This window comes from Schistocerca nitens, chromosome 6 (assembly GCF_023898315.1).
Source record: "Schistocerca nitens isolate TAMUIC-IGC-003100 chromosome 6, iqSchNite1.1, whole genome shotgun sequence".
NCBI lineage: Eukaryota > Metazoa > Arthropoda > Insecta > Orthoptera > Acrididae > Schistocerca > Schistocerca nitens.
The window spans coordinates 572,960,695-572,975,562 of record NC_064619.1 but is presented as its reverse complement, the minus strand read 5'-3'; the positions used below and the strand labels follow the sequence as shown (position 1 = coordinate 572,975,562).

At 44.2% G+C, this 14,868-nt stretch overlaps 1 protein-coding gene and 1 pseudogene across 1 annotated transcript in view; both read left to right on the top strand.

Annotated features, from left to right (window-relative positions):
* The window catches only part of LOC126262528 (venom dipeptidyl peptidase 4-like), a 272,420-nt gene that overhangs the window by 42,907 nt on the left and 214,645 nt on the right, over positions 1-14,868 (top strand). The window contains exon 2 of the mRNA XM_049959201.1: positions 7,367-7,490. Coding sequence (XP_049815158.1) covers positions 7,367-7,490 — 124 coding nt within the window. The remainder of the gene's footprint in view (positions 1-7,366; positions 7,491-14,868) is intronic.
* Positions 13,358-13,475, top strand: LOC126263822 (5S ribosomal RNA; annotated as a pseudogene).

Genomic DNA, 14,868 nt, shown 5'->3' with positions numbered 1-14,868 from the left:
ACGTCGCTCTTCTCATTTCTGAGCTCGCAGTGAGTGCGTAAAGATGTCTAGAAAATAGTGTCTGCCGCCAAGTACGGGGGCCTGGTGAGAAATTTCCCCTGAAGCTATGCAGCTAACATTACATAACTGTCGTGCTGTTTCGTCTTCAAGACAATTCTCAGCCGCATTCTGCAGGGGCAATGAAGATGCTCCTGCATCGTTTTCAAATGGAAATGTGAGAGTACCCACAATACAGCCCGTAATTGTCTCCCTCTGAGTTTCAGCTCTGGTCACATGAACCGCTGGTTATGAAGACAACATTTCGGCACAAGACAACGAGCCGTAGGCCAGCGTAGAGAATTGGCGGAGAGCACTGGCGGCTGCCTTCTATAGCGAGGGTATGGGAAAGTTGGTACAACGCTACGATACACGTCTAAGTCGGGTCGGCGACTATGGAGATAAGTAGCTGCAAGGTGTATCTAACTGTTGCAAATTAAACATTTTTGATTTTTACCGTGGTTTCCATTTCGCGACCTATCGGACCTTACTTTCGGAATAGCCCTCGTATATTCAATGTCGCTATATTTGTGTGAAAGTCACTTCATTCTGAAGCAATATCATAACTCAATTTATAAAGCTTGTACAGTTTTTAACAAAGATATCATTAACTATACTCGTGTGCACCTGCAGAAGCAGGACCGCTTGTGACGGTAACATAGTCGCTGCGATTGTGTTTTTAGCATCTGGTGGTTTGTAAGATGATTATGTCTCTCTTCCTAAGACACACTGGTACCACTCAAAAAAAAATGGTTCTGAGCACTATGGGACTCAATTGCTGTGGTCATAAGTCCCCTAGAACGTAGAACTACTTAAACCTAACTAACCTAAGGACATCACACACATCCATGTCCGAGGCAGGATTCGAACCTGCGACCGTAGCGGTCGTGCGGTTCCAGACTGTAGCGCCTTTAACCGCTCGGCCACTCCGGCCGGCGGTACCACTCACAAGACAAACAAATGAGACATGTCGATCCATCATGGATTTTCGCTCAATATTGTTTGGTGTCACCAGCATTCAGTTATTGGCGAAGTATTGTACTTAGTAGGGGATCCGTTATAGATTTGCTGTGATCAGGAGCCTTATAAAGTATATCGGTGTTTTGACACGTGCAAAATTAATGGCTTTGTCGTATCATAAGGAAGGTATGGATTTGATGTGGAAAATTGCAATAGCCGTTAGCGGAATGAAAGATATTTTGTACATGTAAAATTATGTCCTGTCATAAGAATGCTACTGATTTTGATGTTTCCAGAGCCACAGACGTCAAGAGCGGGCATTCCTGATACTTCCCTGACTGTCGACTGTCATCAGATTGAGGCAGCAGTCGTAATATTTAATTGTAAATACTGGTATAAAATATATGTGGCTTGTTTCTTAGGCCGATTCTGGCTGGTATGTGGGAGCACGCGTTGCAGTGGTAGCCTGTGGCCGGAACGATTGACATTTCTGGTTTATGGCGGGATGTATCCGGACTGGAGATTCCAGCTGGGATTCAGGAAAGCAACTGACCTGACTGTGTCGCCCTCTAGGCGGCCGATAATGAACTAATACTCAATATGTGTGGGGCACCCTTCGTGGTTGCATGTGTTCTCAATGGAAATTTGAGCAGCTTCAGTACAGGCAGTGTTTGCGCTGGACAGTTACTCCCTCGCATGTAAATTGTCCAGTTGACTGCTGCTATATATTTCCCATCTTTATTTGGTTGAGAGAACATCGATTGTGGTGAGTGTTGTATGCATTTGGATGGTGAAAGATGGGTGGAAGAAATGTATGTGTTGTGTACATAGTTCCGTGTAGTCAGCGCGTACACAACTTTCCCACTAGAGCGCGCCCCGCTAAGCACAACAGCGCAGGCGCAGCGCTCGTCCGTCTCCGCACTACGAGATGGGGCTGCCATAAAGATGGACCAAATTCTGCTTCCGCCGATCCGCGTATTAATAGGTAACGCAGCCAGTGAGATTGCTGCTAACGTAGAACCTTTTCTCCTCGCGGATCACACTCGTCCAGTGATACCTGAACGCGTGAGGTATTATAACGAGTGTACAGACCTCCGAATAGTCAAGTCTGCATTAGTCTGCATCAGTCTGCATTAGTCTGCAGTCAAGTTTCAGTCTGCGCCTAATAAGATTATCATATTCCTGTACATAGCCATGAAGAGAAATGTATAGACACTTTGTCAAGTATCAGAGATATGTGAGACTAAGATTAACGTACCAAGACCAAAGGAACTTCAGATTGTCAATTGTAAATAGCACCCAGAACCAAGTTAAGTTATTTTTATGCTTGTTATTATTTTAATAAATGTGTGTGAAAATTAATCAAGTTCTGTTTAAAGTTGGTCACTGTCAATCTGCTACTCTAAGCGTGCAAGTGGCATTTCCATCGTCTGACCTAACGGCAGAAGATAAACACGCCACGATAAGACCACGAGACATATTGCTGATACTCGCCTACTTCGCTAGACCGACAAGTCAAATAATCTGATGGTGTGTGTACCGAAGGTCTTACAGTACGCTCACCACAGCATGCCAGTTCTATACACATTGACTTTGTAAAGTACAATGATGATTTGGAATCCGTTATACGATTGACAACGGTGAAACTACCAGTTTCCTCTATTTTTTTCGAGTTTTCACGTAAAGACCTTCACAGACCAGATAAGTTTCTAGTTACGCAGAGGTTTTCGCCACATTTCACTTCGCTGCACCTCGTTAAAGTTTCGGGTTTCTAGAGATATAATTTCCGCACTTTATCTTCAGATTTATAGGGTGCATGCGATCAGCAGGAAACTGCTATGTGCCTGATATCGAGAACTATCGCGTAAATGACATGATATTCTGGCAAACCATGTAAGAATACACATGTTCTTGTAATCCCAGAGTCTGGAGATGGCTGTAGAAAGCATGGTAGCAAGCAAACAAGCAGGTTGGGGCCAGAAACAGTAACGTCTTTGTGACGAGGGGAACCAACCCAACCTTTGTACACCAGTTCGGAGAGTGACCACAGTCCGCTGCGGCGTTCTGATCACGCGTCTGGGCAGCGTGTGTGGGAGCAGTTGACTTGTGGCTGTTGGCCGTGGTGGACGACTGTCCGACCTCGCGGGAAATATCTAGCGCTGCGAGAACTATCTACGGTGCATGATCTTATATATGCAAGAGTCTGGTCGTCGAAAGCTATCTGCAGGATGTAGAAGTGATGATTTTGTATGGTGCAGGATACGAATTGTGTTTACTACATCTACATCTACATACATACTCCGCAATCCACCATACGGTGCGTGGCGGAGGGTAACTCGTATAAGAACTAGCATCTTCTCTCCCTGTTCCACTCCCAAACAGAACGAGGGAAAAATGACTGCCTATATGCCTCTGTACGAGCCCTAATCTCTCTTATCTTAACTTTGTGGTCTTTCCGCGAAATGTAAGTTGGCAGGAGTAAAATTGTACTGCAGTCAGCCTCAAATGCTGGTTCTCTAAATTTCCTCAGTAGCGATTCACGAAAAGGACGCCTCCTTTCCTCTAGAGACTTCCACCAGAGTTCCTGAAGCATTTCCGTAACACTAGCGTGATGATCAAACCTACCAGTAACAAAGCTAGCAGCCCGCCTTTGAATTGCTTCTATGTCCTCCCTCAATCCGACCTGATAGGGATCCCAAACGCTCGAGCATTACTCAAGAATAGGTCGTATTAGTGTTTTATAAGCGGTCTCCTTTACAGATGAACCACATCTTCCCAAAATTCTACCAATGAACCGAAGACGACTATCCGCCTTCCCCACAACTGCCACTTTTCTCGTCTTTAGGACAGTGCTTCGAATTCTCTTTGTGTAATTATTCTGACTTTCCCGTCTGTGCCTACACATCAGTGTGTGCTTCGAGAAGTGAGGAAAATAACGTCCCTGACTCCAGCAGCAGTAAATGTTAACTAAGCCCACTCACCGTTTCAGAAAAGTGATGAACACCACAGCAGATGTAGGACTCAGAAATTTTTTTCTCTGCCTTCAAACAAGCAACTAAAACTACAAAAGCGGTGAGCTTACTGTTTAGACTTACAGAGACTATTTGGACTTCTAAACATCATATTTTGGTGCGTGAAATGATATATTGCAGCCGATATGGGTTTCGGGATCTATTTCCCACAAAAGAATGTATAGTGTCTCAGGGAGATTTCACAACTGTGCACCGATTTTTAGAGTCCTTGTTCGCTTGGGTCTGTATACATCACAAAATTGACACAAACTACTGTGCAGCGATCTTGTTTGAAAGAGTATATTCAGAGACGTATTCAGCTGAATTTAGTAACTCCTGAAGCAGCCCCTACTCAAAGACAGCGGTATTTCCCACAAAAACGCGCGAAGTGACTCAGGGATAGTTTCACAAGTGTGTCGCGATCTTTTTGAGTCCGTGTTCAAGTGTGGCGGTGTACATGGCGAAACTGAAGCAAACTACTGTGCATCGATCATTCTGAAAGCGCATTTAGAAACATATTCAATGGGATTTAGTAACTCCTGAAGCACCTTGCACTCAAAGACAAAGGTATTTCCCATAAAAGCGGGAAGTGTCATTGGGACTGTTTCACAAGTGTGTCGTGATCTTTTTAGAGTCTGTGTTCAAGTGTTGCGGTGGTGGTATCATCTGCAAAGCTCTCTTTCTTTGTGCAGTGGTACATTTAGTCCCTGTGACATCTTCAAGTTATGTATGTGAAAATATTCCACAACAACAGCTGAATCAGTTTATGTTCAACAACAAAGGTGTCTGTACATTGGGTTGGGAAGGAGGTGGAGCGCCGCGGCTATTTCCAATGGCACAGAAAGTGTTTAGCACGCAGCCCTGCGGCTACCATGTGGCTGTGCCATGAGCCGGCACAATCCCTGCTCGAGTCTCCGTGCCAATTGGAAGAGGTCAAACATCAGAGTGGGCGAAAATCTTACCTCTTGCGGTTCAGAAGACAGACTGACTGGACTTTTATCGAATGATCAACAGTTACACCATACACTTTTATCAGTATGACCTGTGAAGCGTAACTTAGTCCCATCCTGCTGCATTGTCATTATTTCATGAAGCGTATGAAGCGTATTCGTCTTCACCAAATATCTTAGCTATTGACACAATCCTCACACGCATGGCTACAGTTAACATACTCCTCTTTTCCAGCGTGGACATCTCATCCATTGAACTCACCAAACAGTTATGTCTGTCCTCCCAGTCCAGCAGCTAGACATTGACTGAGTCCTTTTCCCGCCATTTTTCCGTAGACCGCGATCTTGGATTATGTCACAGGAGAGGAGAGGGGGAGGGCAGACAGCGTCCTTTAATGGCGGTGCTGTGAACTAGGTCAGTTGTACTGTGGATCTCATGGCGAACACACCAGACAGAGTTACTGTCTATGCCAACTCAAATTGTTTAAATAAACAATGCATACTTACATCCATTCTATCTGTCAGTCCAGTATAGACTGAGTCGTTTTCCCATCAATTTCCAGGTGGGGGAAGGGGAGGGGATGGGAGCAATATATACAAAATAAAGACTTACCCCCATCCTACTTGCAGCCCAGTGCAGACTGAGTCCTTTTCCTGCCAATTTCCAGATGGTGGGGGAGATGGGGTGAGGGGGGGAGGGGGAGGGTTAGGTTAGTGGAGGTAGCCCAATTGACATATTTTCCCTTCAAAATTTGAGCTTCCCACCAAGACGTCACTTCGACGTTGTCCGAGGCACACGAGAAAGACCGGCCGCGGCATGTGCGTCACGAAGGTAGGCCTGAGCTCGCTCGCTAGCTCAGGTTAGCAGATAAAATGCGTCTCTAGACCTGTTTACTCGTGGCTGAGCGCGTACATACTAACGAGAATTGCATCTTCTACTGGAATCTGGTATTATGAAGTCTTACTGATTACTACTTGTACAACCAACCTTAAAATCAATTCTCGACATAAATGGAATAACGGCTTGTTTGTAGTATTTAGTCCCTTCTGCTTAACAGTCCTCATTTTATACAAGATGTGATGCCTTATGCTACTGATAATCATTTTGACATGATTTTAATTTCGTTGTACCACAGTACAGCCGTAATAAATTATTAGTAGGCCTATGTACTCTCTATCATTGTAGGACTACTAACAGAAAGACTCCATAATAGCGGATTCTAGAAGAACATGCAATTCTCGTTTGTATGTACACACCTAGCTATGAGTTAACAGGTGTAGAAACATAGTTTGTCTGCTCAGCTGAACGAGCGAGCGAACTCAAGCCTACCTTCGTGACATACGCACAATGGCCTGTCTTTCTTGGATATTGCCACATCTATGGCTACCTTCTTCAATCCGCCATCTTGAATAAATTTGGCAACAATGTAGAATGGGTCATGCCCACTTTGCCCTACTACTGGGGATCACTGTCGTCAGCTGCATTGGGACGTTACGTGGACTTAGGGGTGATGAGTGAAAACGTGTATCTGATCAGGATTTGCACCCGGCATCTCCTGCTTACTAGGCAGGTGCGGTAAGCACTGTGCCATCCGAGACACAACGTAACTGCAAATGTGCGGACCATCTCAGCACGCCTATGGCTGATTCCCATTCCCATTGAGCACCGTCTGTCTGCAGTCCCTGTCCGTTTCCTCCATGTTCTCTAGTCTGAGATTCCCACAGGAGGTCGGACGTATTTGTGGCGTCACTGAAGAAGGTGAATCAATCATACGAATGCATAGGGTCTGTTCTTTTGGACATGTCTGACGTCCTGTGGGCATATCATAGTAGCGAACGTGAAGGAAATGGACAGGGTCTGCAGACATGTGGTGCTCGATGGGAATCGGAATTGGTTGTGAGACGTGCTGAGATAGTCCATGGTGTTGCGATAATGCTGTGTCGCGGCTGGCGCAGTGATTAACACACCTGCCTAGTCAGCAGGAGATTCCAGGTTCGTATCCTGGTCTTGTACACATTTTCACTCGTCGCCGCTGATTCCACCTAATGTCCCAATGCAGCTGACAGCAGTGATCCTCTTCCTTTCCTTTCCTTCCCTTTCTCCGCCTCTCTACCTTCAGTTTACGTCTAGAACACGTCTTCTCAGCCAAGAGTGCTCACAAGATAACAGCGAAGAAATGGCGCTGCATTCCATAAACTCGGCGATTCAGATTGCTGGGTGGATGAACGCCCGACACATATCTGATAGATAAAATTTTGTCTAGCAGTAAAACGTTTCCATACCAAATCTAGAATTAAGCGGGATTTGAGCATTCAAAACAGAACAATGAGCAATAAAAAGAAAATAGCTTATCTGTGGACAACCTTGTTCAGAACGTTAGCTAATCTGTTATGTTTCTCTTGCTTCAGGTTGGATGCCTAATGGTTGTGCATACTGCTGCTGCCTTTCCAGTCCAGAAAGAGCCTTTTGGACTGGAGGAATCGATATCCAGTGACTACACTGCACGGACATATTACGCTCAATGGATAAGTGGTGAGCAATCTCCTTACTTATTTGTGGATAGAAAATGCTGTTTGGCAAGACTTTAATTGTGAACGTCTTGAGCTCAGCACTTTGGTTAAACATTTGGTGGTAATTCTAAGAAGCGACGTGAAATGAAACGGTCATGTAAAAACTGTGATAACAGATGCGGACGGAATGTTTATAATTATTAGATGGTTTCTGGATATGGGGAAACATATCAAATCGTATTCGAGACGGGGGAGCGAGAAATTTTAGAGTATTAATCCAGCTCTTGTAGTGTTTGTCAAGTAAGCTTCACAGCAGAAATTGAATTCAGGACAGCAACAGATCGGCACAGCCCATACTAAAACGCTGTAGAGATACTTGGGGAAGTGACATGGGAATGTTTGGGGAAAAGGCGACTTTGTTTTCACGAAAGCTTTTTCGATGAATTTAGGAACTTATTTTAGGGTATGGTTATGCAACAGTTCTGTAGCCACAGTTGTGTGTTCTCCTGTGGAAATAAGACAGGAGAGATTAGGGTGCGTACAGAGGCATACACTACATGACCAAAAACATGTGGACACCTATTAGTGGACATGAATTTGGAATGTGTCCATATTTCACCTTTTTGATGGCTTTAACTTCACAAGAACACTTTCAATGTAGTGACAATGTCTGTAGAGGAATGGTGGCCCATGAATCCTCAAAAGCTGAAACCAGAGAAGGCTGTAATGTCGGATGCTGTGGTCCGGAGTTGATGTTCTAATTCTTCCAAAAGGTGCTCCATTGAGTTCAGATCGGAACTGTGGGTATGCCAGTCTTTTCAGGGATGTTAGGGATGTTATTGTCCACAAATGGTTCAAATGGCTCTAAGCACTATGGGACTTAACATCTAAGGTCATCAGTCCCCTAGACTTAGAACTACTTAAACCTGACTAACCTAAGGACATCACACACATCCATGCCCAAGGCAGGATTCGAACCTGCGACTGTAGCAGCAGCGCGGTTTCGGACTGAAGCGCATAGAACCGCTCGGTCACAGCGGCCGGCTATTGACCACAAACTATTGCCTCATAGATGCTATTTTATGACAGGGTGCACTGACAGGCAATTGCGCAAAGAAATGGAAACAGAGCTCCTCAGTGGTATGGCCATGTACAGTAAATGCAGCAAGGACGATGGCCAAAAGCAGTCCTGGAATGGTCGTCTCTGGGAAGTAAGAAGTGTGGACGGTTGTGACTAACATGGAGAACTGGAGTAATTGGAATGATGGGGGAGAGTGATCTGTAAGAAAGACTACCATGATCGTGAAAGCTGGCGAATGGGAATAAAGGGCAACTGCTGAAGAGTGGAGACGCCCTTAAAATTAAGTAAGAAAGCAAGCATCGTCATGCTGATAAAAAGAATCACCGTTTCTGTAGTGTCCTGCGGTCGGCAGGAAAGAACTAATGATCAAGTCTGAACGCACTGTATTTAACTAAAACGCGTTCTTGATGGGCACTAATTTCCAAACTCAAGAACAACAAGAAACACGATAATTCTTGTGGTGGCAAAGCCAGATAAAAGTTACAAGACAATGAAAAGAAATAATAACAACCAAAACACCACGCTACATAATTCGAAAGTGGCATTATGCCCAATAAGCTCCACATTTCTACAGAAGACCACTGTGAGTGTCTGCTGGGCTAGAGCCAGTGTAGCTATTGGCCAGAGCTGTCCTAGCTGCAGGTACACACTGCTGGTTTGACTCTGTTGGCATGCTTATAACAACGATTCTGCAGCGTGCTACACTTAATCACATTGTCGGATATCTGTCACATGGCTTTACATGAAGTAGTGCCATGTTAATGCCGAAGGTCTGTTGATGTTTACATTCACTGGCGATGTTTCGTTATGAGTTCTTGAAGGGAGGTCGGCAGCCCACCTTGTTTGTCTGACGTATGGGCCCTCTAACTGATAAGGGGCCGCTACTACAGTCTCTGAACTGTTTCTCTACTGTACGCACTACACAATGCTGTAAAATGTGTTCATATCCTTCCAAATTTAACGTTTTTTTAAAGAGCAATAAGGAGACCACACACTAACCACGAAAAACACTCCAATACTATAGCACCACCTTCTGTCCGCCTCTGGTAGCTGAGTGGTCAGTGCGACGGAATGTCATACCTAATGGCCCAGGTTCGATTCCCGGCTGGGTTGGAGATTTTCTCCACTCAAGGACTGGGTGTTGTGTTGTCCTTATCATCATCATTTCATCCCCATCGGCACGAAAGCCGTCGGATTACCACAGGATAAAAGGTGATTCATCACTCGTTTTCAGTCATCCATTATCCAGTGGCCTCGTTCTTTACACCACCTCAAACGTCACTTAGCATTGACTACAGAAGTGAATGGCTTATAAGGAGCTGCTCGATCATAGTACCCCATTATTTTTAACTCCTTGCAGTCATTATGCTATCTGGACCGCTGACACCGCTTTCAAACACACGAGTGATTCCTTCCACCGATGCAATGCAAGGACTCTTGCCTATCAGTGCACGAGGTCTGCTTGGCCTTGGTATAACTGTGGTTGTTCCTAGCGTTTTCACTTCACAGTCACCTCACAAACAGTCAACTTGGGCAGCTGATGAAGGGTGGATATCGTTCTGGTGGAGCTGGTAGTCAGTTCTTCGAAGTCACTGAGCTCTGCTGACCCATTCTGCTGTTGTTGCTTCTCTACTGACAACACAATACGGACCAGTTCCTTTTACACTGGCGGATCCACCTCTCCTGACAATAGCTTGTTGTTTTCTCATTGCATAGGGGTGCCCGAGTACTCTGGTTCAGACAGAGTGTAATGCCTAGCTCCGTACATGATTGGAATAGGACTGAAAATTGCTAATATTGGTATAAGGTACATTCCACTCTCATTGCACTGCAAGATGGCTTGCGTGGGGTTATGGAGGCGTAGAAGAGTGGAATGTTCTTTTGAAAAGTATCTGTTCGTTTTGTACTCAAAAAATGGTTGAGAAAATGACAGGTTCGTTAACATCCATTAAACTGCTTCGCGAATATACTCCACTCACTCGTACTGATTGAAAAAGCGTTAGCATGCCCAGGTATCAAAGATACTGAATATAATAAATGAAAAGCGCTAGTTTGCTTCAGTTTACAAGTTTACTGACTATTGCCGCCGGAGAAGTTTCAATGTTTGTAAACGACATTGGAAAAGAAGTTACACATCTAGATTGAAGCAGAAACGTGTTATACATAACATCTTTGACAGTGTGGTGGTAATGGAAAGTAAGAAGTAAAATGTTGAACAGTAAATAAATATAAAGGGAGCACACAGGAAAACATTTTAACACAAAACTGGAATAGCAGGCCTACATAACAGTTTGTATTAATAAACAAAACCAATAAAATAAAATGAAGGTAGTATTTGACAAGACTACTTCAGGAGACTTAAAACATGAAGAGTGATACACAAACCAATTAAAAGAAAGAATTATCATTGTAACTATAGAATATATGAGGAACTTACACAGTATCAATAAAATAAACAGAAATGAATTAATGTAGGAAAATGGAGGAGGTTGAGGGAACATGCAGAAAATGCCATCCTTGAGAGTGTGAAGCTACTGCATTTTAAAAAGTAAGAAGTTGAACAATATACAAATATAAAAGGAGCAAACAGGAAAAACATCAACACTTTGTTCAAAACTTTGCCTACTTACCAATTTGCATTTCATTAGCGAACCAAGTAAAATAAAAACAGTACTTGATGAGACAACTTCAAGAGGTTTAAACATAAGTACAGTTAAAATAATGACTTAACAATTGTAACTACATACTATATGGGTTACATAGGCAGTTTCAATAAAATAAAAGAACTCAGTGGGAGGAGTATCTAGGAATAGACAGTCCTGGAAGTGAGAAACAGAGAGGATTACATGAAGTTTAGGTGAGGGAAAGTGTTAAACTCTGTCCGATCATCTAAGATTAGATCTGCACTGTGAGCTAGATGTTTGTTAACTTCCAGAGCTTCCAGCAGACTGAGTTTCTGGCCTTTGTGTGCTTAGTGAAGGACGTGGGATTCTGGCTGGTAGATGTGACCCTGACACAGGAAATGCTCAGGAAATGTGGAGTCAGAATTCTGCCACCTCCACCTGCGTTCATGTGCAGCCAGCCTAGTTGCTGTGTCTCTGTCTGACTGACCAATGTAAAAGTTGCCACAATCAGAACAGGTAATTCCGTATACCTTCTGATGGCTAGTAACTACTGAATACGAGCACTCTTGAAGAACATTTTATTCAGTGTGAGGAGCACAGAGTTCTACATTACACCAAAGGAGAAAAGAATCTACATTAGATGAAAGTCAGCATGCGAGAGCCGTTGGCTGAGGCGAATAAGTTGTACTAATCGGTGCAGGCGCCCACGTTCGCTGCAGTGGTTTCGATCATCCTTTCCGAGGCTGATATGTCAGCTCGGTCACATACCAATAGCGTGAGCACGAATTTCATCCCCTTGATAGTGCATCTGTAAAGCATTCACTACATCCACTTGTCCAGTCAACGAAGGAAAGCTATGGCAAGAATCGTGCAGCCGAAAATTTGTGTGTAGCTGTAGGAGGGAGTGCTATGAACAATATACTAAAAATCCTGACCAGTGGGGGTGACCGTAGGGTTGGGAGTGGGTGGAGCGAGGGCGTTTAAATGTAATTCTATCTGTTTTTTTAAATAGCTCTAGCGCTGTGGCTTCTACCGAAAATGTTTCCCAGTGCAAAAACTGAACTGCATTACATTTCCTACAAAAAAAGTACTTCTCTTTGTTTCTCAAGGATTTGTAGTTTCCACGTTGCAGGAGATGGAAAATTACAAGATTTTAAAAAATTGTGATTTAATGGTTTAAAGTAATGGTCTTGTTAAGTGGGTTAAGGACAAATACTGAATGTTCTGTGCCACATGCTCGCCTCTCCCGGGAGAATGCTACAATTGCCATACAGGATGTTTAAGAACCAATTTCCCCTCTACCAGTACAGAACAGTGTGCAGATTTACGTCGAATCTATACATAAGTGTTTCTTCTGCTAGTGTTAATAATAACTCGTATCTGCAGTACGTATAGTGTTAACGAACTTCGAGGAAAAAATGGTTCAAATGGCTCTGAGCACTAAGGGACTTAACTTCTGAGGCCATCAGTCCCCTAGAACTTAGAACTACTTAAGCCTAACTAACCTAAGGACATCACACACATCCACGCCCGAGGCAGGATTCGAACCTGCGATCGTAGCGGTCGCGCGGTTCCAGACTGTAGCGCCTAGAACCGCTCGGCCACTCTGGCCGGCTTTCGAGGAAAATTTACACACCTGAGCATGTCTGTGCAGTGTGTAGCCAGTGACTCATAAGGTGCACTGCGGAGGGGTCGGTATAACCTCACGAAAGACCCTGTAATAGTTTGTATATAGACTGAAGCGGCGAGTGAAAATTTGTAGCAAGGCCGGCAATCGAAGTCAGGTCTCCTGTTTACTAAGCAGGTGCCTTAGCATCTAAGCCACCTTGCACAGCGTTTCACACAACTGCACAGATTATCTTGGTATGCCTGCCTCCTCGATCCAAATTCTCACTGCCGCTCCAGTCTACTCGAAATTCCCCCTTACACAACGAACAGAACTGTCGAGGCTCTCTCTCGACCTCTGCGTCGAATGTAAGTGGGATATCCAGCCTGACACCCAGGAGCGGGTACTTATAAAAATGAATGACACAGTTTCACAGACTTTACTGGTCTCATACTGATATGATTGTATGTATAGACTCAAGCGGCGAGTGAATATCTGTACAAATTTTCACTCACCGCTTCAGTCTATGTACGTACAATCACAAAAATCAAATTTGCATGAGACCAGTAAAGTGTCTGGCCAAGAGTCTTGCCGCAGTGGTAACACCGGTTCCCGTCAGATCACCGAAGTTAAGCGCTGTCGGGCTAGGCTAGCACTTGGATGGGTGACCATCCGGTCTGCCGAGCGCTGTTGGCAAGTGGGGTGCACTCAGCCGTTGTGAAGCAAACTGAGGAGCTGCTTGATTTAGAAGTAGCGGATTCGGTCTCGGAAACTAACATATTCTCTCTAGACGGGAGACGGGAGAGCGGTGTGCTGACCACATGCCCCACCAAATCCGCATCCGGTGACACCTGTAGGCTGAGGATGACACGGCGGCCGGTCGGTACCGTTGGGCCTTCATCTGTCGATATCGTCTCATTAAGAATAACATATTGCTTTCTATCTGCTAGGAAGTCTTGAATCCAGTAACAAATATGGTCTGATACTAGCTAAGCTCGTACTTTGTTCAGTGAACGGCAATGTTGAACTGTATCGGATTCCTTCCGATGACAGGGTATCGACCTGGGCGCCTACATCTATGGCATTCTGAATTTCATGGATGAACGAAATAAGATGTTTTTCGCAAGATCTCTCATTACGAAATCTGCGTAGATTGTTGTAGAGGAGATTTTCATTCTTCCAAAACATATTCGAAAGCTCCACATCAGGTTAACGCCAGCGACACAGATATTCTTGAAAAGGGGAGTAATCTACTCTTTTTCCCCATCGCTTGGCACTCTTCGTTGCTCCAGTGACTTAGGATGAACTGCTGCTAGAAAGGGACCAAGTCTTTCGTATAATCTCTGTAGAATCTTACAGGTCTCTCAACCAGCACAGATGCGTTTCGGCTGTTGAGTGACTTTACCTGATTTTGTGTTTCGCGATGATTTATCTCAATAATCTTCATTTCGGCTTTCGTGCTATTACTGAACGGCGAAACCATATTACGACTATCCCAGTGAAACATTTTCGGTAAATCGGATTCATTATTTCAGCCTAATGTCGTCTACGGTTTCGATGGCGCTATTGTCACTTAGTACTGAATATAACGGGAAATTCAAAAAGAATGAACAAATGTCATTTGTTTCTTACCGAAAAACTATAAAAGATATAAACATATTGCACATGTCACTGGTTAAAGGTTCAAAATTCTACGTCCGCACAGACACTACATGCGTTGCTGAAGAAACATCAGAACAGTAATCCATTTCATTCCACACACTAGTCGACGTGTCCGTTCAACAAATCGATTTCTCAGATCTTGAAGAGCAGCTGCTATAGCTGGGACAAAGACTCTGTCTTTTATGTACCCCCACAGAAAAAAGTCGCAAGATGTGAGGTCTGGTGACCTGGGAAGCCGAAAACAACGAAAGTGTCTGAAACTGTATCTTTTCACCCTGTAATTGCTCCTTGCGACATAGTTTGGTAGAGCGAGGAATCGCCTCCTTAGTTTTCAGCTAGCGACCAACCTTCCTTCACGCTTCTACCCTCCACCGTCTCCTGCGCCCTGTAACATCCACCGAACTCAATCTATTCCTTAATACGACTC